This window comes from Struthio camelus, chromosome 4, assembly GCF_040807025.1.
Source record: "Struthio camelus isolate bStrCam1 chromosome 4, bStrCam1.hap1, whole genome shotgun sequence".
In the NCBI taxonomy this organism is placed as follows: Eukaryota; Metazoa; Chordata; class Aves; order Struthioniformes; family Struthionidae; genus Struthio; species Struthio camelus.
In genome coordinates this window covers 11,014,771-11,040,620 of record NC_090945.1, presented here as the reverse complement: position 1 = coordinate 11,040,620, position 25,850 = coordinate 11,014,771, and the positions used below count along the sequence as shown (strand labels likewise).

The window sequence follows — 25,850 nt, the reverse complement described above, 5'->3', positions numbered from 1 at the left end:
AAAACGACAAGATTCGGTGAGAAAATTGTAAAAAGCAAGCAAAGCAACCAACCCACCCACAAAACCAACTCCTCCTTCCAGACCATTTCAGTTACACAGCCAAACAACATAAAACCCAACAAATACTAAGGACAAGCTTCACATTATTCTCATAAAGCAACAATGCTGCTGGCACAGGCGCAAACCTTCAGCCTTCAGAATCACGTGGAGAATCCATCTTCAGTGTCTTCCACTATGGCCACTTTCAGTGTTTTGGTTTTACAATAAAGAAACCCACTAGCAATCTAGCAGTTACTTGCCTAAACAGTGAAATAAAACTCCAATTCAGTGGGGAGCCGTTAGCCATGTATTTTAAAAACGTCCCCAGCCTTTTCAGTGAGGCATCAATCCAAACATGACACTGGAGCGACGGCACAGAAATACTTAACCGAAAATAGATCTTTTCTTTCCTAATACTTTTATTAGCTGTAAATTTTTCAAGTCTGCTACACTAACTTTGAAGCAAAAGAAAGGAAAGGGAACAGTAGAATACAGTATGAAATTTGAAACAGATCTCTCATTTTTCTACCTAGTCAGCACCCTGGGCTTCCTGAATCACACAAGCTGTGGCTCTGTCCTGGTTCTTCCAGATATGAAAATTTACGAAAAATAAATGTAAAATGGTAAAAGAGAAATATGTAATTAAAATATGAAACAAGTGCTCGTATGTGGTGGCATGATATCGGACTCTGCAGAGTATTTGACTTCTCTTGACCCAGCCTGTTAGCAGGAGTTGGCACCCTGCTCTAAGCCCAGGGTTAAGTTCATGAGCCAAGAAACATAAAGTGAGATTCCCAATCACTACTTACCTCACTGCCTTCACAGACCTCCACAGGAGGCTCAGCTATTAAACCTATTCTCCAAGCAGAACATTCACAAGTAGAAACAGAGATGGGACCAACCGTCCCTCTTTTTTCCACGTTTCCCCCATAAGCAAGACAGTACAACTTATCCCAATAACACAGGCCAAGGTGTTTTTCCCATCTTCTGCAGTGGTTTTATAACCTTTCTCTACGGAGCTGCATCAACTACCCCCAGCCTGTTCAGCAGATGGAGGGAAAATTTAGAGGAGATGAAGAAGTCACAGCCTGCAATTTGGAATAATTCCTCTAGAGTTTCCTTCCCTTTGGTAAGTTTGGGAATATATATACACACATATATTTCTACATCTTAATCAAGGACAACTTTTTTCAGGGGTATAGACCAGATAAACACTGCAAATCTACATACGTTAAGTTCTAAATATTCAGACTACCGTATCTATAATGCTTGGAAAATTCCTCAAGTAGTTCATGCAGTCTCCTCTCCTCCAGCAAATTCTCCTCATCGCTAACAGATCATATTAGGATTTAACTTCAGAGTAGGCTCTTGGATCACTTCCAGGCAGAACTTCGACTAATTAAACAGTGGCTTCCAAGGGTCACAAACCCATCTTCTGGGATCATATGAAAGTAAAGATTTTCATAAAATAGTTTCAAAAATGAAGATAAACGTCAAGCCTGTGTGGCTGGGGAGGAACTGAAAGATGAGATCTACAAAAGCTAATGAAGACGATAAACAACTCATCTCTCAAATTTTCCAGTTTTCCACAAGATTTTTGAATAGCCTTGATGTTTTTTAGTTTGTAGTGACAAATTAAAGAGAGACTTCAGAATTGACTTAGCTTCTATCTAGTAACATCAAGAATGTTGTAGCAAAAATTATTCTGCTACTTACCCTTCTGATACATTACAGTGTTTAGATTTCTGTCTCTTCACGGGATACTTGATATTATTTCCTACCTTAGGAGAAATATCCTGCATTTAAATGTGTTACAGTTTTAGTCTATAAGTAAAATTTATAAATAAACCTTGTAACAAAAGTGTAAATTAACAGGAGATAACACCACGACGCAGAGCTGAGAGAAATATTACAACTTGAAGAATCCATGTTCGTGTTGATTAGCACTGCACCAGCGCTTTTCCAAACTCCCCATCAATGCCAGCAGAACATAACCTTACAGGCACCTAAACCAGCACAAAATAACAAAACACGCTATTTACGCAAGTCAAGAGATGCAAGCCCAGACAAGTAACTTCCAGAAAGCGCCATCCCAGCCAACTTCAACAGAAATCAGAGAACCACATTTAGGGTGGAATTTCATTATCCTGAACGTGACTCAAATTAGAGATACAGGTTTTCAGAAGCACGTTATTACAAAACTCACTGGCTGTACAGAGCAGGAGAGGGACAGAGAAGGGAGAGTTAAACAAGCAGTTTCATTACACAGAGGGAGGGAAGGAGCTCTTGTTCGCCCTTTGGGGTTCTTTCTGTTTGTTTTAAAATGTGTCTCTTAGTTAAGAGTTTTATTAAAATACCATTTAAAACACATTACAGTTCTTCAAAAAGGGGCCAGGACATGCTTCTTTCAGAAGATTTTAACCAAGAGCTTAGAGTCATGCTTACTCTTCCCTTCCTTTTTTATCTAATAAACTTTGAATCATCTTAGGTGAAGCAGTACAGGTTTCACAGGAAGAGTGCAGTCCCAGAATAAATCCCTGGTAAAAAAGTCATATCCCACAAGCAGGGAGCCAAATCCATTCAGCATTCCAGGGCAGTAAGCTCATCACTCAGTTTTAGTATGTGAGATTTCCACCTTCTGCCTTCTAAACTGAAAACTGTATCACGCATGCAGTCTACGTAAGCGGGTGCAAACAACCAACCATCCTAGGGATCTCCCAGAGAGCCTAAGGGACACCTAATGTATAGGTTTTGGCAGGATCTTGCTGACAGGTAGAAACAGACCCTTGTAATACTGCAGAACTCATGCATCTTTAGGGTTAGGTTGGAGACTAAAACAGCAATATTAAAGGTAACAACTGCAGGGGTGGTAGAAGTCAGTGTCCAGCTTGAATTTGAAAAGCCACAGTTCCTTTCCGGATCTGGATGATGCTCTTTAGGATGAGAAGGCACACACATAAACCAAAAGCATTCCAAATACAGGTTTTGAAAGGGTCTTTTTTTGTTTTTTTTTGATGTTTTACTGAACTGAGAATGTAATGTGTTCATCAAAAATTGATAACCTGAAACCTGTTCCCTGACTGATCAAGCTGCTCATACTCTCTTAGATTATTGTCTCTTTGAAAAGGAGATAAAGCTCCTGCCACTTTGCAGTGCAAATATGGAATTGCTTTACTACCTGATGTTAAACTACGTTATTCAGAACAAAAATAATAGTAGCTAATGTCAGAGTATTTGTATTTCATAGAAACGTCACAAACACTCCTTGCACCCTCCCTCAAAAGCCAATTTCTATGATGTCAGTAAAATTCATGACTGAAAGTTTTCTATCTGACTGGCAAAATAAAATCACTTTATTTTCTCACCTTTCAGTTCCATGAACATGAATCCTAAACGCTGTTCTAACTGAACCTCTTCCATGCTGGACATACTAACCACATGACAATCCATTTCACCAGCAGCGAATTGAAATCATACTTCAGCACGATGATCATAAGACATGTGTAAACAGGGCCTCAATTTGCTTTCACACGCAAACAGTATATATCACTCTATATGACTCGCATTTCCTCTGCTTAACCTACACAGAATTCAGTACGTCCTATTCAACTGAAAAAAGAAAGCGTGCGTTTCATTGAATCTGCAGAGGTAAATCTATTACACAGATACTCCTCTTCTACCCTAAAGCCCCTGCTCCTGTAGCTCCTGAATTAAAACCTCTGGGGCTTCATTTACCAGAATGCGTTTGGTATCGAGAGTTGGCTGCTTACCTATAGAAATTTCTCCTTCTTTAAAAATGCAACCTCAGACAAAGACAGCTTTTAGAGGCTGGACATTTAGAGGTTCCCTAATGTTAACTCCCCACCTAACCACTTGCAGCTGTGTCATGGAAGGTATACAGACGTGGTCCAGATGAGTCTTCAGGGTAGCTAATCAATTAACACAAGTTTCTAGGATAAATACGCGCAGAACTTAGGAGGCAGAGACTGATCTCTAGCAACACAAAATATTCTGTTCTTGCTGACTGTCTCAAGCAGAGAGTAGCAGGTGAAGAAGAAAGAGGACCTCATCTTTGGGTTGTCAGCTGGAAAATCAAAGGTAAAAGACAGAGGGATGAACACAAGTGGAGGCTCCAGGATTCACGTGGTTTCCAACTGCACAAACATTCAGCAAAGACAGCCTGGCGAGTATTCCCAAACCACCCTCGTTCCCCCCGCCCTGATGCAGCAAGAGCAACTTCTCTGGTATCCTCCCCTCTTTCTCCTCCCTGTCTGCCACGTAACCCACAGCCAGCTACTCTACTACTCGGCTAACTAGTTTTGTGCTCCTGTATTCCACCAGGACATCAGTAACCTCTACTCTCTGCTGGCTCTCGTCTCGTCTAAAACATTCCCCCTAAGCAATACTACATACGAAAAAAAGAAGGATGCACGTTCACTACAGTAATGCCTAAAGCAACTCACTTTTAATTACACAAACACTCAAAACAGGGACAAAAAAGCTACCCAAGCAAATCAAGAAGAGAGATTCACACTATCTGAGAGCAATGGGCCACACTATCACACCATTTGAGGGTAGGCCTGTGATGTAAAAACTGAAGTCTGTTTACGCTTCCTAACTCCCAGGAGATACAATCAGTTTCGTGGGTGAGAAGGCAGAGAAAGCTGTGAGCAAGGGAGAATGAATGACGCTTTCATGCTCTTAAGCAGCAATCCAGGCTTGCAAAACGTAAAAGGCAAAATATTTTTCTCTCTGAAATGGGACACTATCCATGGGTGCCAAGCAACAATTGCCAAGTTTCAAAAGAAAAACAAAAACAAATCAACCCACTTGGTACAGATAAACTGCCTGGTTTCAGCAGGTTATAACTTCACAACTGTAATCAATTCTGCCAAAGATCACAAAAACTACATAACAAAAACAAGACTGAACAATAACAGTGGAGATGCAGAACTTTCTCTTCCATCGCTTGGCAAGATTAAAACACATTTTTGGAGTCCGTTCAGTCAGTCAGTTCTGTGTTCAGAACTGGCTCTGGTATACCTGAACTCAAGTAGCATCTCTTTCTCCTGGCCCTCCCACCTTCTGGCTAAGCACTTGACCATGGACAATATGACCCAACCTTTCTTCGGTATACAGCAGATAAACAGCCTCAACCCTGAAACAACACAGTGGAAGGACGTTCAAGACAGCAAGTTCATGAACAAAGCACTTCAAATGACGCTGTCTTTGGAAGCCTTCTGAGGCTAAATCTGAGATCTTCCAACTGCAGATTATAATGCAGTTTAGATGGTCTGTAGCTCGCTAATAACTACTCCATTACACTACATCTGTAATTAAAGCTCTGTCATTCTTTCCACTCTAAACCCTACTTTTCATGAGCTTATAATTTGGGTTGTAAAAATCTGTTTTGAGTGAAAGTTTGGCATACCAGAGCCTATGCATGGGAACATTTTCCAAGACAGCCAACTCCTTCAGTTTTTATGAATAACAGAAAAGTTTGCCAGCTTAACCCAAAATAAGTTGAAGAAGAAATAAGCCACGCGTCACTCAAGTTCCTCTGTAGTTTGAAGACGCAGTTACAGCTGGCAAAATTTAGCATGCAGAGAGTCCAATGTTATTTCGCAATTCAAAAGACAAAAACAATGAACAGTTGAAAGCAGATTACTGCAACTAATACGTAATTAAATGTAACCTAGACCTGGATTCAACTGATTTTAAAATACCTCCAAACCTACCCAAGAGAAGACAGATGCCCTCCTCTCTACCAACCCCAAACCAGTTCATCTCGTTCCCTCGACTCCTTCCCTATTCTGCCCCCCCAGCCTGAACAAAACCTTTATTCCTGACTAGACAAGCTTTCAAAATACCTTATTCTCTTTCTCCTCCTTTTCTCTTTCAGTGCCTTTCCTTTGAGGCCATGCTGTGTCAGCCTCCAAAGCATGGTGTCATGATCTAGGGAAAAGAGTGGGAGTCGGTGTCATTTTCTCCGGACTTCTTTTCCATTCCATTTCTTCTTATCATCCCACCTGTCAGCTCTGTGATGACCCACTGTGGGGAGTAAGCTAGCCGTGCATGCAGTGCAGCCCAAGACACCACCACCTTTGTCAGGGCAGGTGACATATTTTACTGTGGCTTCTTACACTGTTCTGCACATCTCCGAACTTGCCTGAAGAGCAATTCCACACACTCTTGATTATGGAAAGATCTGCCTACCCACTAATTACTCGAAAATTAGATACAACAGTAACGCACTCAAGTAAGTTAAACGCTGTTTTTCATCTCTTTGGCAGTTAGACTAGGAAAAGAAACTTTCATAAAAGATCTCAAGGGACTCATCTACAGTAAACAAGAAGTGAGATAAGAAATAGTAAACCATATGAAACAAAGAAAGGAAAAGGAAGAAATCCTAAGAGGCGAGCATAGTTCATGTATTAGAGGCTTTTGTAAATCTACTCCTTAAGGTGAAATAAAACACTTTCAGGCAAGCTTCTCAAGACATCTCAAACGACAGTGTTTAACTCTTACGTGAAAAAGCGTTCCCCATCCATCCTACTAGTATTCCTTAGAACTGGCTCTCACTAACAATTCACATTCACAATCAGATTTTAGTCCAAAGCTTTTCTTTAAATAGTTAACCGACAAATAAATGGAAAGCCTAAAATAAATAAATGGCAGAGTACATTGCCCCTAATTTCAAAGAAAGCATGAAACATACCTCCTTCCTCTACCAAAAGCAGAGAACGTCACAGCCCAGCTATCCGTTGAGAAAGCATCTTAATTTTTTCGACAAGTAACTACTGTGATTGCAAAAGGATGGGCAGTGAGTCATTAGCCATTGCCTAAGTCTTCTCTGTACAGATTTGTCACTCTGCTGCTCTGCCTATGAAGCTCCACTTCCTGGTCTACTCTAACTGTACTTTCACCCACTCCTTACAGGAATCGAGTAGTTTCACAAATCTCAACTATCTCAGCTTGCAAGGCATAGGTATGTTATGCTTTCTGCAGTCTCCTAATTCGTTTGAATGAGAATGATAAACTCTTGCTCATCAATGGGACTGGCCAAGCCTTTGGTTTTGCTGTTTCGCAACATAAACCTGCACAAAGTAGCACTCCTAAACAAGGCTATTTATCTTTCCCAGGGCAGGGAGTGGCCTTCTCTTAAACTCTGTGAGCTGCCTCTCTTCAAGGATCCCAGTTGACTCATATTCTTGATATGGTCCCCTTCAATTTCAGACTCTCAAAGCAAAAAAACCCAACCAACCTTCCCCCTACTCAGTAGATAATTACAGGTGGTAAGCTTTTATTCTAGATAAACAGTGGTTATCCCTATAGTACTATTTCCACCGACGTTCACTCCTTCACTTGATAGCGTAACATTCATCAGAAGGTGCTAATTTGACAGCACAACAAATCTCCAGCTTTCTGTACAACTGGTACAGGAATGGCAGCCTTTCAAACTGCCACATGCCGTTCCAGTTTCTGGAACACAAGGATCACAAAGACAGGAGAAAAAAAAAAAATACTTGCCATGATAACTGCAATATACGGCATCTCCTGAGATGGCCATAAGGGCACGAACAGAGTGATTTTTAGAACCTGAACCCTGATAAAAGGCTTTATTAACTCTCCTTAATGTTCCTAAGGAGGTGTTTAAGCCTCAGTGCAGGAAAACTAGACAGAAGCTGTAATTTCACATAGGCTGCCATACAACAGTCAGATAGCAACGAGTTTTCAAAAGTATGGATTTGAAACACGTTCAAATGACCCAGATAGCTCTGAACGCACAGCTCTTCTGGCACAGACATTACATGAATGATTCAGTTATGCCTTCTGACTGACATGAGCTGGATCTGGCCCTGCTTGCAGTTTTTACCCAACTGTCCCAATTTACAACCCCCGAAAACCATGTCATATTTTCAAAATAAATGAAATATATGCAGTTACCATGATAGGGCTCTGCAAAAAGACAGTTTCATAAGTTTTTACATAACAAATACAAAGGGTTTTTTTCTTCCACGTGTTCTTTTAATTAACTGAGGGAACTTGTTGCCAAATGTTCCCACTGAGGTCAAGATCTGAACAGCTGAGTCCAAGAGGTATTATACACGCATGTGTTTCGCTGCATCATCTACAGTTATTCCATGCAAAAACTGAGCGTCTGGAAACGACATACTCCCTTTCCTCTGGGTATAAATCCACCTATAATAGCTGGAGATCAGAATTTTCCTTCAAGGAAAATTACTTGACAATTGGCTGTTACCAACTTTTTTTTCTTCCTCCCTCACTTGATGAACTTGATACTGACCGACTTACAGCCAGCAACTATTTTCACTGGGTAAGTCACCTGGACAAGCACGTTTATCTTTGGCAACAGACATTCTAATGCTTTTACTTTACCTAAACAGAGAAGATGATGTGCACATTTCAGCAGTTTCATGAGTTGCTACAAGAGAATTTATCATAACGAGAAGTCTGTTTAAGGGCTGGAGTTACCAGAACATCCAAAAACCTCACTAACCTTCTACGTTCATGGCTTCCCTCAGAAGCTGCAATTTCTTCTGTCTCTCCCTTATCCTGTCAAAAGCACTCGATATCGCTGCAGAAGTTGACGTCTCAGGCCCATGACGTGTTTGGTCTAGTTTTTGAGGTCCAAAGACATCCATTGCTATGCTCCCATCAGAATATCTTGCTTCCTTGTTTCTGGCAGCAGCCGAAGTCCGTACCGTAAACGTTTCACATTGATGATCGTGTCTGTGGGAGTCTCCGGCACGGTCCTTCTCCGCTGCCTTGTCACTTGTGCAAAGCAAGTCTGTGGAGGAAGCCCATACTTTCCGCTTGGGAGTAGCATCTGTATGAAGGTGACCTTTTTTTTCAAAATCACTGGTTTTGCATCCACGAGGACAGAAAGCATCTTCCTGTCCCGAGTTGTAATCTGAGGAAATGCCTTGGAAAAATTCCTCCTCGCCTTGTGTTCCTCTAATGGACAGAAATCCCATAGACTTGCTAAGCCCTTTGTTAAGCATGGTCTGTTGAGCCAAATGAGTTTTGTGTCCATCAGGTGCATCAGCCATCAGGTTTTTTCCTGGAAAAAGAAGAAAGTATCACACATGTAATTTTGCACATAATATACAGGAGTGCAACAGAAGTTGCTAACTTTTTAAAGTGTACACTGAACACACATTTCAGCATTGACTTTGTCATGCAAAACACTGAGACAGCTACTTAAAGGGATGCCTCAGTCATGAAAGACTAACCCCAGATAGGTTATATCTGACAGGCATTTTATTTATTTTATTTCTGAAGTGCTCAAGAAATAATTTATGGCCTAGTGTAATTCAGCATTAACATTAAAAGGATGTTACCACATATAGGTTGGAAGTTGTTGTCTCATTAGTTTAACTTCACGTAGTCTGGACTATCACCAAAAGTACCATTCAATGATTAATTTGAAACCATCCACTTCTTTCAAGTCTCACACCCAAAGACACAACCTACACTTTTTATTGCCTTATGACAAGTCCAGGTTTGTTCTACAGATTTACAAATACCATACAGTAGTGTCAGTAGCAAGAGAAGAATGACTGTGCAGTTAAGAATTTTAAAAATTCTGAGTCTTCTTGTAACGACCATTTCTGAGGATGACAGAATCACTCAAGATGCTTTGTCAGACAAAGACTGACAAAGCTTCCAAGGTCGAGGAGATTCCATGAGCCTGTTTACTCCGTGTTTGGCTAATAAATGGATCAGCCAGGATGGATGAACTCTCTCTTTCTCTACTAACGTGAAATCACTTTCAGAATAGAAGAACCTGACAGAGGTAGTACAATATCAATGAAATATGTGCACTCTGAACAATATCGTACCATCGCCACTGAAAAATTTTGATGCTAATGTAGGTCTTGGGCATAAAATCTTCTCAGTGTATTAGCCAAATTTTGCCTTTAAGAACCCAGAGAAGAACAAGTATCAAAGACTGCCAAACTACTACTTCCCCTCTGTTGGCAGAATGAAAATTTTTAAATGCTTCTGCCTTATTATGAAAGTTGTGAAAATCTTAAGTCTATTTTAGGTATCACAGAGTAGTCTATCTTAACTAAAACTGACCAAGTACATTGCAAAAATGATAATGAAGTGGAGCCTAACCGTTTCAATCTGCAGCATACGCACTGCATTAACATGGCAACATTAACCTCACCAGGGTATCCCTGCTGAGAAAACCTGATTGAAAAAATTCAGGGGCAAGCTGCCAAAAAAGTCTGCACTCTCAGCTGGGCACAGCACAGTACATGATGCCTTTCTTAGCGCTAACTCCATCCCTAACGTGACATTACCAAATATGCCTCTTAACAAGAAGGTGCCTTGAAGTACCCCTCTTAAAAGAAAACAGTTGCGAGCTCGAGGTAGTTTGCTGTACTGTCCCTTCTGTTTTGAGATGGCTCTGCAGCCCTAACTGCTGCTCTTCCAGAGCTGACTAAACCCCAGCCAATTGCCACCTTTGCACAGCAAGCTCCTGTTGACCTTCCTAGAACCTCTTATGCTTTTGCATTGAGTTTCCCAGGACACTTGAAGGGCGCTCTTCATTGTAGTTATAAATGCTTTAAAAGCTTATGGCGTTGCACCATTTAACTCTGACATTCTGCTTGAAGGGGGGCTGTTTGTTTTTGGTTTCTGATTTTGTGATATTAAGCCAACATCAGATGTTTTAAAAAAACAAACAAAAACACAAGAACACTCAAACATAACCAAGGAGCCCCCTCCTTCCTTCCCCCCCCCCCCCAAATACGTTTCTCCTCCCCCTGAAACTGAAAAATTTTAGGGTTTTGATCCTCAAATATTATATACATATAAATACACACATATAATATAAACATACATAAAATGTTATATACATAAAATAAAAATATTTTGACATGAAATAAAAATATTTTGCGTATGTATGTATATATGTGTGTGCACATATGTGTGCATATATACATACACATACATACATTTTTATATATACAAATTAAAAAATGGCATTTCTTGAAAGTAATTCTACAGTTCCTGTGTTCCAGGTACGGAAGATACATTTCCCATGTGTTCCAGTTATTCAAGAGAATTAAAAAATATATATATTTACCAGTGGGAATAAACTAACTTTCCAACTATGATACAACATGTAAACGTTTTACAGGCCTCTAACCCAAAAACTCAATTTAAAAATATTTATCTCTATAGTCAGGCAAATCTTCTGTAGATATTCTTAGGCTATAGATTCCTCAGTAAGGCAGGTGTATTACATCTAATATTCAAGGACATAAAAAAGTCTTTTAAAAATAGCTGTTCACCATAAAGTTCTTGTTACGTATTCAGTGCAGTGTGCTGATATCCATTCTGTAAACACAGACTTCACATTCATACACGCGTATACCACGGGCAGATATTTTTAAACAAGAGTTTAACTCTGCCATTAGAGATGAGGACAAAAATAGAAATCCTGAAATACATAAGACTGTCACCAAAAATCAGGCAAATCAGAAGGATCTCACTGGGTAGAAAGCTCTTCCTCTGAGAATCCTCCCCAAGAGAGTTCAAGATATTTTTAGGTGGGGGGGAGATAGAAAAAAAGAAGTAACCTTCCTCCCCCACTGTTTTCACATCGTCTTTCATGTCCAAACAACAAAAAAATCTAAACTCTTCTAAACTGCAAGTATTTGCAGGCACAAGACTTTAGCAAACAAAAGAATGACAATGAAAGAAGAAAAAGCAAGAAAAGGAGAAGGCTACCACTCCAGTAATAATATCAATGATATAAATAGAAGATTACTTGGTACACCATCAGTCACAACTCAGAAGAATGCTCCTGGTTCCAGAGATCACTTAGGTCTCTGCATGTCCAAGTGTTTTCCTGTTTCAGGATCACAGTCACAACACTCTGCAAATACCAGTAATATCTTCACCACAGCGCACGCAGAGAAATGAATAAATGTATTGCAGGCTGGTGAAAAACTGCAGCGCGGGAGCACAACCACCAATGAAAAACGAGCACTGACAGGACAGCAGCATCCTCCTCGCCTCACCCCAGTCATAGTTACCTGGGACACGTAGCAGACAGACTAGCCCTAACAGCTGCTGCTTCCTTTTCAGGCAGAAGCTTGCAAGATCCGTGTTCCTTCCTTGTCTCAGCATGCAAGAGATGCTCTCTGTTCCCCAAGTCACCCATCCGCTTGGGTCTTCCTTGTGAGGGAAAGTGAATGCCATGAGCAGTACCTCATCAGCAGTGACTGGGAGAGCGCTCAGTGCTGCAGCTTTGCCACTCACTCAGTTAGGAGATGACCTGTCCCAGCAGGAAACCACACACGAGGCTGATGCCCAATGGAACTCCATTTCCAGCCTGCTCTTCCACTCTGCTGAGTGGAAATGTCTTCCCTGAAATCATTTCCACATCGACTTAAGAGTGCCAATGCGAGCTTTTAACACATGACTGCAAGGAATCTCTGGCTGGCCCCAGCGTTTGGTCTTGAGGCTGTCAAATTCTTTTGTGCACCTTTCTTCTTCATTATTCTCCCTATTTCCATTTTTCTCTCCTTTTCACCGCTGCCGGTACCTCTTCTCATCTTTGCAAGGCCCATCCCTCTCTACATAGCCTACTTTAAACAAGTGCTGCCCAAACTGTTACACAGTGTCAACCTGAGCTGTTTAAAAATCATCCTTATACAGATGGAAAGACAAGAGCGGGGGCGGAGTGGGGGGGGTGACAGGGGTTACACAGCATAGGGAAGTTGGCATTTGAGAAGGCAAACTGAACCAACGCAACAAAGCAGTAACTCTCGCATCCGTACTTAACGGCAGGCAAGCACCTGTGCTGCCCTCTGCAGCAGAGCGCAGAGGTCAACCCAAAGACCCAGGACAAAACTTCTCAGTACAGAGGTAACTCAACTGCAGATACCAGTGAACCAACTTGATAATCGTTACTTAAGAAACCAGTAATCAGTCCAGGCCACTTCTTAGTTTCTTAATAAGTTAATTCTGTCCCCGTTGCAACTTACTTTCCTAAGTACTACCACAGATTTCAAAAGGCACAAAACCAACTGTTAAGGGTTTTTCCTTGGACGCCACTGTAGCACTCCCACAGAATTCTGTACGCCGAGAGATCTTAAAGACTGCAGTAAACCTCTTTCAGCGCGAGGCCCGTGTTTTCAGCACAAGGCCCATATTTCTGCCTGTTCAGCTAATTGTACGCTTCCAGAACAGGCAAGATTGATCTCGCACAGCCTTCTTTAACAGTGTAGTCTTCAAAGCACTCATTCAAAACATTTCTCACGCCCTTAACTTAGTTTCAGTTGAAAATCATACACAAGTCCAAATTCATTGAGCCAATAAGTAATTTACACGCTTTCATTTTTTCAGCTCTAATGATGCAATGCATGGGGGGGAGAGGGGAGAAAGTCCTACTGCAAAGCAGGATTGCCAGTGAAAAACTATATAGGAAGAATAAAGATCTAACTCATGATCAAAAGGTAATCCAGTTGATAACAGAATGGTAATAAACTTACATGTCCATCTTAACGGACTGAGAGTCACACCGTGACCTACCTTCCTAACAAAAATGGCTTTCTTCACAATGGAAACTTTGGATATCTATCCAAAGTTTCTTCGCGACACTAACGACATTAAGTATCTCCCTTAAGACCACACAGAGCTACTCCATGCTTCAGTTCCCCAACAGTACCATAGGAAAGAGAAGTGCTGAGCTAGTATAACCTGTAAGTGACAACAAGAAGCAAACTTTCCCCTACTCCAATTACTTTTCTGCTGAAGTAATCTCTCTTTCATGATCATCAGAATGGTATCTGGTTCCTGATTTCAGGTATTGCTCTTGGGTGTTCATCCTCTACTTGATGTTACATTAGTGAAATTATTTATAATTACTGTAAATATTTCAAATGCAATTATAGTAATTGCATGATTCCAAAGTATAATATATAATAAGAAAATATAGACAATAAGAATAGCAATTAATCACCAAGGGTTCATGACAAACTCCCTTCTGGTGCTGAAATGAAACTCTAGTTTTCCACATACTTTCAATAGGCAGAAGTTAAATTCACTAAATGATCACCAGTTTGCTTCATTTTCCTTTGGAGTCTTTCAGCTGTGATACAACTACACCCTCTCTGACAGCAGCATTATTCACAAATCATCTTTTATTCATACTGTCAGTAATCTTGTTGATTTTCCCCTGAGCAGGAGAGTTGTATTCCGGTCCTAAATAAATTCAGTCTGCCTGCAATTACTTGTGTACCAGATTGATCATACAGGCAACTGATCAAATACTACGCAAGTGCAAACACTGTCAATGACACTACAGACTACGTCTATTTGTACTGAGTAAATGCAGCTCAAACTTCTTGGAATCCTTCCTCATCCTCCCCTTCTCTTTTTTATCCAATTCCTGTGCACCCTCAGTAATGCTTATAGATCCATATATGTATATAGAAGGGGGAGGAGGTATGGGCAAGAAAGCACACACTGCCAGACTGGAAGGTCTGAAAAGAGGACGTGTTTATACATGAGTTTAAAAAAACATCTCCCACACCATCAACGTGCAGAACACAGAACGGCAGAAAAATCCTTATCCCAAAACAATGTGGCTGGTTTCTCAAATACGAGTGGGTGGCTGATGCAGGAGCTGGATTTGCAATCCCTTTGGGGCAGGCTAAGAGCCAGACTTAGATAACAGAGCCAGATGTGGCCTGTGGGTTGACTGCTAGAAACGGCGCCTCCTCCTTTGTCTTATTCTTTCCTTGTTGTTAAGAAATCCCAAGTTTCAGATCGAAATACTCCTAAAACAATGCATTTCTTGTGGAGGAAGAAATGAGCTGGACACAGGGACTGTTCAAAGTGCTGTGAGTAAGTAACGGCAAGGCTGTAAACCCTTTAGAATAGCATGTGTTCTGCTCTGCACTGGCGTGGCTTCTCTATGAAAAAACAAGCAGCTCCAGAAACCAGGCATCTTGTTCAGAACAGTGGTGGCAAACGTTGACAAGTGGCATTTCCTAAATACAGCATTTCACCTCTTCCCTTCTTTGGCACCTCTGCAGCAAAAAGAACTGTGTGATTGTTCTTTCCCACTCCAGTTACTGGGCTGGCTTCTTTTCAGTATGTTTCTAGTGGAAGCAGGCAAAAGGGCCACCCCCCTATTCCATTCTCAGTCATACGGCTGGTTTTCTGCACAGAAACAGTATTTTACCTCTTTGCTTTGGTTTCCTCACTGACTTTTGTGCCCTTTCTTTCATCCCAAGGATTCTGAGTTTGCCTTAAGTGCCACCGTGATAACACTCCCAGTACCGCCAGGCTGCAGGCTCAGTAAAGGAACAGCAATTATACTCAGGTTTAGAAGATCTCTCCCAACACAATCCAGTATGGCTGCATGCAAACAGAGAAATTTTTTTTTCATCTGGCATCCAATTTGTTTTGCTGATCTCAGGAAGTTATTTTCCACCTACTCAGTTCTGTTTTTCTAGGACGGAGGATGACAGCAACAAAAAGATGATATTGCCAGATGAGAGATTTCCAAAGCAATGGAATAAAGTGCTCTGCCACACTTTTTGTCAAGTGAAAGCTATGTGCTTGGATTTAGCGAGAAAATGAGTGAGCAGTTTCAGCTCACACATGGTGGAGGTCACCATTAAAAGCCATTTCATTCCAGACTAAACGCTGTGGTTTCTCCCAGTTCTGGGAGTAAAACATAATCAACCATCACCTTCCCCAGATCAAAACCAAAAACGTGCAATTTTTCTTTTCTGTGAGTTTTTGCTGGGCAGCTAGATTAGCAATACCCTGGAGAGTAATAACTAACTGTTACCATTCCTTGTCAAAATTAAAAGTTAACTTAACTCTTATCTTATGAAAGATCTTAGGATCTTTCATTCAGATTAAGTGACCTGCCATTTCTGCTGCAACTAACAGAATGTATAATTAAACAGAGAATCAATCACCATCTAAAACTTTATTCAAGATTTTGAATCATCTCCTGCCTTCATGGAGATAAGATGGACCTTTCTAATCTTTTAAACTGATCTCAGCCTTTACAAAGGTGGCATGTATTCTTTTGGCAGAGACAAAGGTAGCACTTTTGCAGGACAGAACTACAGCACTATTTAGGTTTAAGGTTAACTCATGATGGTCTACCACGCTGTGCGCGTCAAATGCAAAACACAGTCCCTTGTGTAAGGGAGCGAAGTCAAGAAACCTGTTTAACTAAACCTCTTTAAAAGAAGAAGTATCTCAAAAGGTCTGTCCTTGGCCTTCACAGATCAACAGGAGTTGGAACTCGGTAAACAAACACAGAAGGAGACTCACCGACTCTTCCTTGATACAGGACTGAACTACTGGAGAGCTGGAAAGGAGGCTCCCAAGCCCATTAAAATTACAGCAATTTTAGCCAGGCTTTACACAGACATGCATCCTTTGAGGAATGGGGCTGCACTTTGTCAGAGAAAGACTAACGTGGTGCATTTATTCTTGCTTTGAGCTTGGGAACACTTGGAAACGTACTTACTCTTTTGTCACACAAATGAATTATATCAAACAATTTCCACAAGTAATTCTTGAAGTGAAGAGTCTAAATGCCTCCAGTGTTTTGAGGATGAAACTTCAACAGTACCCACTGGGTCAGATGACTCAAAGTGGTTTTACCATTTCTATGTATTTCTGCTGGCTAAGTCAGGTCCTAAATATTGCGTTCTGAGTATAACTTGACTAAAAGCAAGCGTTCTGTAATATTAATTTAAAATCATCTACTTCTGCAGTCAGTTCGGTGATAAAGCTCATTCACAAGGCTAGCCAAAGTAAAAGTAAATCCATGAAAGAGACAAAAAATAAATTTAGTTGGGGAGAATAATAATGTGAAGCTACTTATTAATTTAATAATTATATTGAAGATGTAAGGACAGAAATAAATTGCTGAAAATATCCAAACGCAGTAAATAAGGAGAGCAAAATATCTAACTTATACAGGTGAAGTGGAAAAATATTTCAAAATATTTGTCCTACTCCAATAATAATGGCCCAGCAACTGGAATTTTGAACGACTATGGTATAAACAGCTGCGCCTAAGGTCTATGACTTTCTAAGATAGAAAGTAAAAGTCTTAGCATTTTTCAAAGACTGCAAAAATCTAACATATTAGGTGGCTAATTTCCAGGTAGGAACAGATCTCTCTTCAACTGAAACATCTCTATATTCTTGCATATGGCACGATAGACAAGTGATCAGAAGTTAGATACTAATAGCAACTTTTTTTTTTTATTTTAATATTCTTATCTTCTAATAGAAGTCCTTGCTATAAGCTGTTTATTTTTCTATATGACAGATACTCTGCTCATTTACAACTCTTTTTAAATATAATGTTAACACTGACTAAACAGAACTTTGCAAAACAGTCTGCCTCAGTGAGGCTCCCCAAATTTGTCCCTGAACTAAACCTTGCCCAAAATCACTTCTCAGAGGAAGGGAAATCAAACAATTATGGAAAAGACATTTGGCATAACTTCTAACTCATTAGAGGGTTCACTCAGCACCATAACATTGCCAGTTAACTTACTGCCTTTGTAAATGTGTACAGTTCTGCAATTGCAAAAAGAGGTATGTATTTCAAGCATACCCAGTTGAAGAATAGTATGCTGTCAAGGTAGGGAAAAAGGATTCAATGTTTTGTTGAGTTTGGTTTTGGTTTCCTTTCCTTTTCTTTTGCTATTCCTATTTTCCTAAAGCCCTCACCTGGCCTTCTACTTGTGGCTCCTCAGTTTATGAGATTATCATCGGTATAATTAGCACTACATTCCACAGCTCGCTTTTCCAGAAATCTAAAATCTGTGCCCCTAGGGCAGCTGCTCTGTGTCGCTACTGACAGGATTAGCACCAGCAAACCAGCATACTGCTACAAAGAAAGAAATAATAAAGCATTAAATTGCCTTGAATCAAATGTGAGCTGTCAGTCATTACTTGTCAGACATCCCTTTCACTGGGCCCTCACTAACTTTCCAATAGCTAACTCAGCAGATATGCTAAGGGGAATTGAAAATGGCCAGAGCTGGGTTAGGTATGTGGGGATTTTGTTTTCTTCTGTTTTGCATTTTACTGTTACTCTATATTCCCTAAGGGCTGAGCGCAGCGAGGATCCAAGAACGTATCTAACAGGAACAACGAGACAGAGTTAAGATGGTGCTAGTAAGATGACCAGAGAAGGGGACCAACTCCAGGAGTAAAAGTGGACAAAGGCTTGGGGGAGCACTGAGGGTTGTAAACACTCTACAGAAAAGAAGAGAGGTTAAGAGCCCCTCAGGTATGGTATGGAGAAACTGGGGGGAAAACGGAGTAGAAGACAGACAGATAAAACAGAAAATAAAGAAAGGACTGACTGCAATTCACGTTCTTCTCTGAAGACAGACTCAAAATACCAGAAAACAATACCACCGTTTTCTACTTCTGGCTCTAGAGATGGGGGGAAGATGGAAGAGTAACACGAAATTATCCTAAAATCAGATAGGAGCCAAAAGATATTTTTGCTGGTTGACAGTTCGTCTTGATACAAACAGAAAAAGTATTCAAAATCATCTATTTAACAATCCATTCCTTTGGGAGCCGGGCTAAGTGGATGCAGACAAACTATGCTGGCACTGGAACACCATACAAACTCAAAACGTGCACACTTGCAATGAATTTAAGAGGAGCAGGAGGCAGAGGATGAGGAGTACTCAGACAACTTCAGTCTGAGGGCTATCAAGTACACTTCATTTCACAAATATTATTTGACTGGAGATTATATTTAGTTAGGTTTCATAAGACAATGTGATGCTTCCTAAAAAGGGAAACACAGCACAAAGCGCGTACTGATTTTGACCGAGAGATCATTTACAACCGTATGTTGAAATTACTGGTTGATAGCAGCTGAGTCAAGCAGACTCCTCAGTCTCAGAGAAACCTTCAACTCCAGATCATCCCTCAGCCAGTGACCCCACATTGCACTAAACCGTAAGGAACCTGTTCCACTTGGCACTGAGGAAACCCCAGGAAAAGCCAGAAGGCAAGTAAGCATGCAGCAGCCAGCCAAACATTTAGCTCCACAGAGCTTCAGTGCTCCAAACACTGCATCCTAACTGAATTTTGAGTTAATTAAAATAAAAAGCTATGCCTTCTAACCATCTCAGAGCACAGTCATACGTTCCAAATGATTCAAAGAAAGCAAGAATAAGAGAAAAGAGTATTCTGGCCATGACATTTTAGAAATGAAGTCAGAGAATGCAGTAAGAAAAAGACAATTAGATCATCTGGTCTATACCCTGTAAATAAAAGGCACAGTCCCCACAGAACAGATATTAAACAGGTATTATTCATCCTACCACTAAGCCAGAAATCCATACTGGCTAGAGCTACTGGACCAAACTCCAAAATTTAGTACAACTCAAACAAAAGGTTGTTGTTAACACAGTTAAGACTTCGGGGACAAATATTACTTCTGGGGAAAAAAATCTGCTAAAAAGCTTAGAAAATTATGAGTGGGAAAACAAACAAAAGAAGAAAACCTCAAACCATACAAATACCTAAGGAAGAGAACTTAAGGACTTCCTAAAAAAAAAAATGAAAAGCAGAAGAATAAAAGACCATTCAGTTGTATTATTGAAAAAAGAAAAGAAAATCCAATAATAACACAATGAGAACAGAGTTTAAAGCTAGCCTTGCTATGGCTCCAAAGCTAAAATTTTCCGATCAGTTTTCTAAACAGGGAATTTATGCTGCTCATGAGATCAAAAGCAGACTAGCTAATGGAAATGCAGGTATGGAAATAACCAAGCTTGAGGTAGAAGCAGACTGTTAACATGCTCAAATCAAGCTCTACTATGCAACACAGCAAATCATTAATTAAACTGAAGATGATGAAGATCCCTTTGAAAAGCAAGAGAGAAGTATAAGCTGAGGAATGTCAAAGACTTTAGCACTGGCACAAGAATAAAGGTGCATAAAGAAACTGTGAATATGACTAACCTGGAAATTAGTAGGAACAAGGTTAAATGGGAAATTAGGAGTGTTTTAACCATCAAGAATAATAAACTTCTGGAACAACCTTTATAGAACTGATGGGGAACAGGGAAGGGAAAGGAATTTACTGAAAGGCAGAGCTTAAGCTGTTCACAGAAGAACATGGCATTGTTTACAAAGCTGGTGGACCATACTCAGTCCCAAGGCCTGTATTCCTGGAGATTTTCCTATTGCTACAGAAACATTCTGGAAAAGAAGAAAAAAACAACAACAACCACAAAAAAAAAGAACCCCTGAGGAGGCAGTCAGAACAGTTCATTTGTGCAGAAGCCTGTATCAGAAACTGTTCCTAAACCCATTCTGCCATGGTGGGAGAACAAGCAATGAGTGATGGGCAGCCCCAGTTTTTGAATGAAAAAGTAGGACCAATCCTGAAGGAGTCAATTCAATGCCTTGCCAGGGTTGTGTCCACTTTTTGTAGTTTCTATTGCCATTGACAGCTCTTGTGCAAATCTCTGCACAGTTGCTTGTTTTGAGAAGACACAAAACTAAAAGACAGAGGAGCAGCTCAAGCACATCAGCAACGTATTTTTGTTCCAAGTTATCTGTCTCTGCCCACTTACTACCAGAAAATATGAGGCTGCTGAAACCCCTGTGCCCCTAGCATTTATGGTGTTGAGTACTCATGGGGGATGTCAAACACTGGAAATGAGATATGCCATCTACAGACGAGCATTTAAGGCAAGAAGAGTCTCTGCTGATTATCACATCTCACTACCTGCATTGTAAAGGCTCAGTAAGCGTGGTCCAACTGATGCTTCACAAAACGCTCCCATTCAGCCCCACACTTCTTCCAAGAAGCCTGACACAGAGCTGATGCTGCCGCAGAGCTTAAGTGAGGACACCTAATTTAAGTCTTGGCTAGCACCAGCTGTCATCCCTTATCCCTATACTCCTCTTCGTTTACAGTGACAACATCAGCAGCAGCAGTCTGTCTTTGGAACAAGCCGTCTCCTCCACCCTCTCCCAATTTCTTCTTTTCTTGCTTTCTTGAGGTAACAGCACAACCCTACCTTGCCTCCACGTCCACCTCAGCGCTGCAGATCTGTGATGGTATATGCAGTACCAGCTGTTACGGCAAGAAGCAGGGAAAGGGAGAAGCTCTGTGTGCAAAGACAGGAGTCCAGGGCTGCCTGGAAAGCAGGGGAAGAGGCTGTGGCAAAGAGGGCTGTGAGGAGGTAAAGTAGAGCCCACAGAAATGAGCAAAGAAAGAAATGCTACTTCCTGTTTCTCTAGCTGATCTACCTTCAGCTGAAAACTTCCTTCCCCTAAAACTGAACTTCTGGCTGAGAACCTTGAAAACCCATTCTTACCATCAGGACTGAACTTGAAGATGATGTGTATTTTCTTGAAACAATTATTCTCATGTCACCACCATGAATGCTGAGCAAACGCTAACCACCATGAGAATTCTGTGAAGATCAGCAAGGGCTCCACTATCCAATTCCTTTGGCTGCAAAACCCACCCAGCAAACTGGGTCTTCTGCAGGGCTGTACTTCTTACTATGATCCTTGCAGCAAGGAAGCATTTACCTGTGGGGAGACCTTTTCCCCTCAACCTGTCCCGAATAGCCTGGCTCCTGTCTGGCTGCAATTTTCTATCTCCATTGCAAGAAAGTTGATCCACCTGCAAAACAGGCAGAACACAAAGTCAAACATTAAAAGAGCTCACATTAGTGCGGAACAGGTGCCTGTGAAGTAAGCGCACAACACAAGTTAGTACCAAACATTTAAGTACGAGTTCACAATGGAAATTCAGAATATTTAAAAAAAAAAAAAAAAACAAACAGGGTGAGGAGAATTATCTGTGAGAACTTCCCCTAGAATTATCCACACTTGTATTACCAGTGCAATATTTTTCAGTACATGTTTGGTCTACCGTTCTCAAATAATTGTAAATTTAGTTCACCTGCATATACCTTAAATACAATCCCCCCAGCAAGAAACTAAAAAAAGAACAACACTTGAAAATTTTCCAGGCTTCATGGTTGGAAAATGATTGGTCTGACAAGTTTTCTACATAATGGAGAAAGCTATATTGTATGTGATAGTTTTAGATCGGTAACTCACATAGCTCATTATACCTTTAACAGCTTACGCGTTTTTAAGAAGTCTTTTCTTTAGCCTCTCAGGAACATTCCTTCTTTGCATTAGACTTCACTATAATTATTCGTAAATTTTATTTTACTTTTTTTAAAATCCCTGCCTCCCTAACAAACTGACCTCACATATGCAATCGCTCAAGGAGGAGCTTATTTGTTGTAAAGAATCCTTAGTGAAATCTTTTGATACAGTAAGAATCAGCGTTACTTGGACAGTCTTAGTTGGAGGGGGCTAGGAGGGGGGAAGAAAAAAATCAAATAGCTTTCTATGCATCATAATTACGGTGCAACTCAATTATAACATTAAAGAGATTGTTTCAGTCTCAGGCTGTATTGCCCTTTATGAAATATATTAACAGAAAAAGTGAAAACATTAAACAGGACCTTTTAGAGCGCTTCAGAGATCACCCAAAGATCTCTTGTAGAGCTAAGAAAACATCTAGTGCCCCAAAAGCCCAATCAGGATCACAGGCACACAGGTCTTGGAATAGGAAGCTGTATACTCTGGTTCTGTAAAACCAATCTTACATACTTTTATTATGTTAAAAATTTAGGAACACAGAGCTAAACATTAAAAATTGCAGGGAGGAAAGCTAGCCAAGATGCAGGAAAACACAGCAGCACAGCATCATCACTGTTGTCTTCTCAATACTTGGTTCTACCCTTCTATTTTGTTCCTGTTGTCATAAACACTGCAAAACCAATGCAGCGATATGTGTGACAACTTAAAACTAGAAAGCTGACTGGTAGAAGAAATCCAAGAGATGAGCAAAACTTTGGCTTTGCACAACCACCATTAGTTCTGCCCCTTCGTTATGAAGGTGGTATAGAAGACACGACGACTTGCTGGATTCAGCACTCATCTGGACTTCAGTGTACACATTTGGGTCTGCTACTACTGTCCCTGGCTGTCCAGACTAAATTAATCTGTCCCACTAACCTCAGGCTGCCTTTGAAAGCCTGCTGACAAGAACAAGATGATAAAAAGTAGCAAGTTTGCTAAGCAGGGAAGGCCATCAAAAACACGAAGACTAAAGACTTTCTCCACCGCACTGGTTGTTTCCACAGCTCACGGCCTAATTTAAGGTCTGCTTTTTTAATTTCAAAAGCTTCACTGACTAAGGCCTTATAGGCCCCTATTTCATTGAATCATAGACCAGCTCCGTTTGGCAAATGCAGAAGAGTCAAAACTTTAACTTCAACTTTAAAAAGTTAAAGTGAGAACTTGACTGACAGACAGAATCTCACAGAGAACAGATGACACTTTGTGGAGGTCAGGCTCAGAGCTGTTTCTGGAGGCCTGTCAGCATCAGCTTCTGCTCAGTATTAGACAAATGCATGAACCTATCCCCTTGTGCAGGAATTTTCAAAACAGATTTAGGAAGAATCTGTCTAATAAATAATAACAACACTTTTAAGAGTATCAACTCAAACATTTTTTTTCTGTTACAGTTATGCATCTCCAGATACCAATTTTACATTAGCAGAATCCCTATAAAATCTGAAGAGTTTCAGCAGCGTAAAACAAGATAAAACTCATTACCATCAAGGGACATCATTCCAGCAAAAATACACTGCTTGGCATTTGTTACAACTATAAATAAAACACAAGAAAAAGAAATATTGGCCAGAGAGCAATCTAACAATATTGTCAATTTGTGATCTTCGTTCCTACTCAGAGCCTTGAAATCACTTGGCTGTTCTCCGATTCAATGCTGTAATGTTGTAGGTGAAGGGAGAGGTTGCCTGTCAGCAATAGTTACTTTGTGAGATGAGTTAAATTGTTTTCAGGAGCGGAAGAAACTACATAAACGCATTTGTCATCATTAGACAATCAAGTCCTCCACAATAAACATATCCAACAGCTGGACAGGCCTGCAGGAGAAGTGGCACGCTAACTGAAAAAGTCCCCCTTCCTCTTAATAAGTAACTCTCCAAAAGTAAAGTGTAATTTTAAAAAAGAAAAAAGTCACAAGAATCATGTTTGAAGCATTTTAAATAGTCATAGATCTGAGGCTTGCCCTGAGTTCACCCACCTTTTTTTCCCCCCCTCCCCTGGTTCTTCTTATTTTTCTTCCAGTGAAGATAACCACTACTGAAAATTACCTTCCTCAGCAACAGCAAACGTGAACGATGCCAGGAGGAACTGTGAAGTGCACAAATTCTTACCAGAGTGAGAGAAGCAACTCTCTCCTCCCAGAATTTCAGAATTCTCCTTTCAATACTCCCCCTTTATCAAAATTGCAACAAAGAAAAACAAGAGGAAGAATGACCGCAGAGTGACTCTGAACTAGCATCTTTGCTCTGTTCCTGCTTATCTCCACTACTGCTCTACTACTTGTAAACACTTACCTTAGACAGGCTTCCCAGAACCAGCCTAACCAATTGTTTCACATATGAGAAAGATGGGGCACAATTACTGTTCCTAATGTGGGCGCTGCAAGCATCCAGAACAGTCCGTACCGATACACGGGCATAAATGACATCTTCACACATGCCAAGCAGTATACTGTTGAGATGATCTCCAAGTTTGATAGGCTAATTATAAACAAAAATAGGAGGAGGGAAGAGAATCAGTTTTAACAGTGATGTGCAGTACATAGAAATAAAACACATTCAACACTGTAAAATGACTATTCATAAGACATATTGTCTACATTATCATTACATTATTATAATAAAATAGAAAAACAAAAAGCCCCACAACTCAGCTTACACTTGTGTTACACAAAAAAGTTCCATAATATTAATAAATAAAATACAGTAGCAACAGTCAGGATATTAATATTTAAAAAGTAAATTCACTAGAAAGTTTCCTTTTTGCATGCTTGATGAGTGCAAGTGGCTAAGTCAAATCTGTATGTGCAAAAATGTAGGCACAGGAGGAAAGGTCCTCTCCTTCCAGGTGACAAGACAAACAACTGCCCGTTGGAAGTTTTCAGTGGGATGGAACCTTTTTGAAGTAGGTCATCTGCTAGAAGTGATACTTGACCAAAACCTCTGCAGTGTGTTCATTACGCCTGTTGCTGGTTCCCACATCTCTAAGACAACCACGTTTTATAATGCAGTTTTCTACACCTTGTCTCTGCGTCACAGCAATTTTTTTGTTGATAGATTGTAAAATAACGTATTTCAGCTACCTCCGAGATAAAATGAAAATTGCAACCCTTTGCTTATGCTTTCATTTTTATAAATTAAAATAATCTTTTATTTACACCCGCATTTGCACGTTGCAAAAAGTAAGAGAAAGTATTAAGACCATGAAGGGCAATACTAAAGCTGTAGCTCCGTAAGCTATGTAACTTCACTACAGCTCATAAGCTTCTGTGCCCACTGGCATAGGTGGGAGATACTTATTCTTCCGACAAGTGCCCTAGGAGTTGCCCAAATATGCCTTGCTCGGCAGGCTGATAGAAATGCAGGTACAAAGCAATAGACTCTCTTTCAGAAACATTTCTGGGCAAAAGCGACTTCAGACTGAGGCTGGCCGTAGAACAGGACCACAAAAGCACTATCTGTTTCATCAACAGTCCATCCCTCTCTGCTATGCAGAGCCACAGTAAAATAGGAGACGCTCCAGACACTCCCCCTACCAGCCTGTGCTATTCACCAGGTCTTTCTGCC

General features: G+C 40.5%; 1 protein-coding gene across 4 annotated transcripts in view; it reads right to left on the bottom strand.

The window, feature by feature from the left end:
- The window catches only part of PTPN13 (protein tyrosine phosphatase non-receptor type 13), a 132,350-nt gene that overhangs the window by 56,558 nt on the left and 49,942 nt on the right, over window positions 1-25,850 (bottom strand). For all 4 annotated transcript variants that reach the window (XM_068941443.1, XM_068941440.1, XM_068941441.1 and 1 more), the window contains 3 exons: window positions 24,579-24,764; window positions 21,658-21,751; window positions 8,561-9,124 (listed from right to left, as the gene is read on the bottom strand). In XM_068941443.1, coding sequence (XP_068797544.1) covers window positions 8,561-9,124; window positions 21,658-21,751; window positions 24,579-24,764 — 844 coding nt within the window. The remainder of the gene's footprint in view (window positions 1-8,560; window positions 9,125-21,657; window positions 21,752-24,578; window positions 24,765-25,850) is intronic.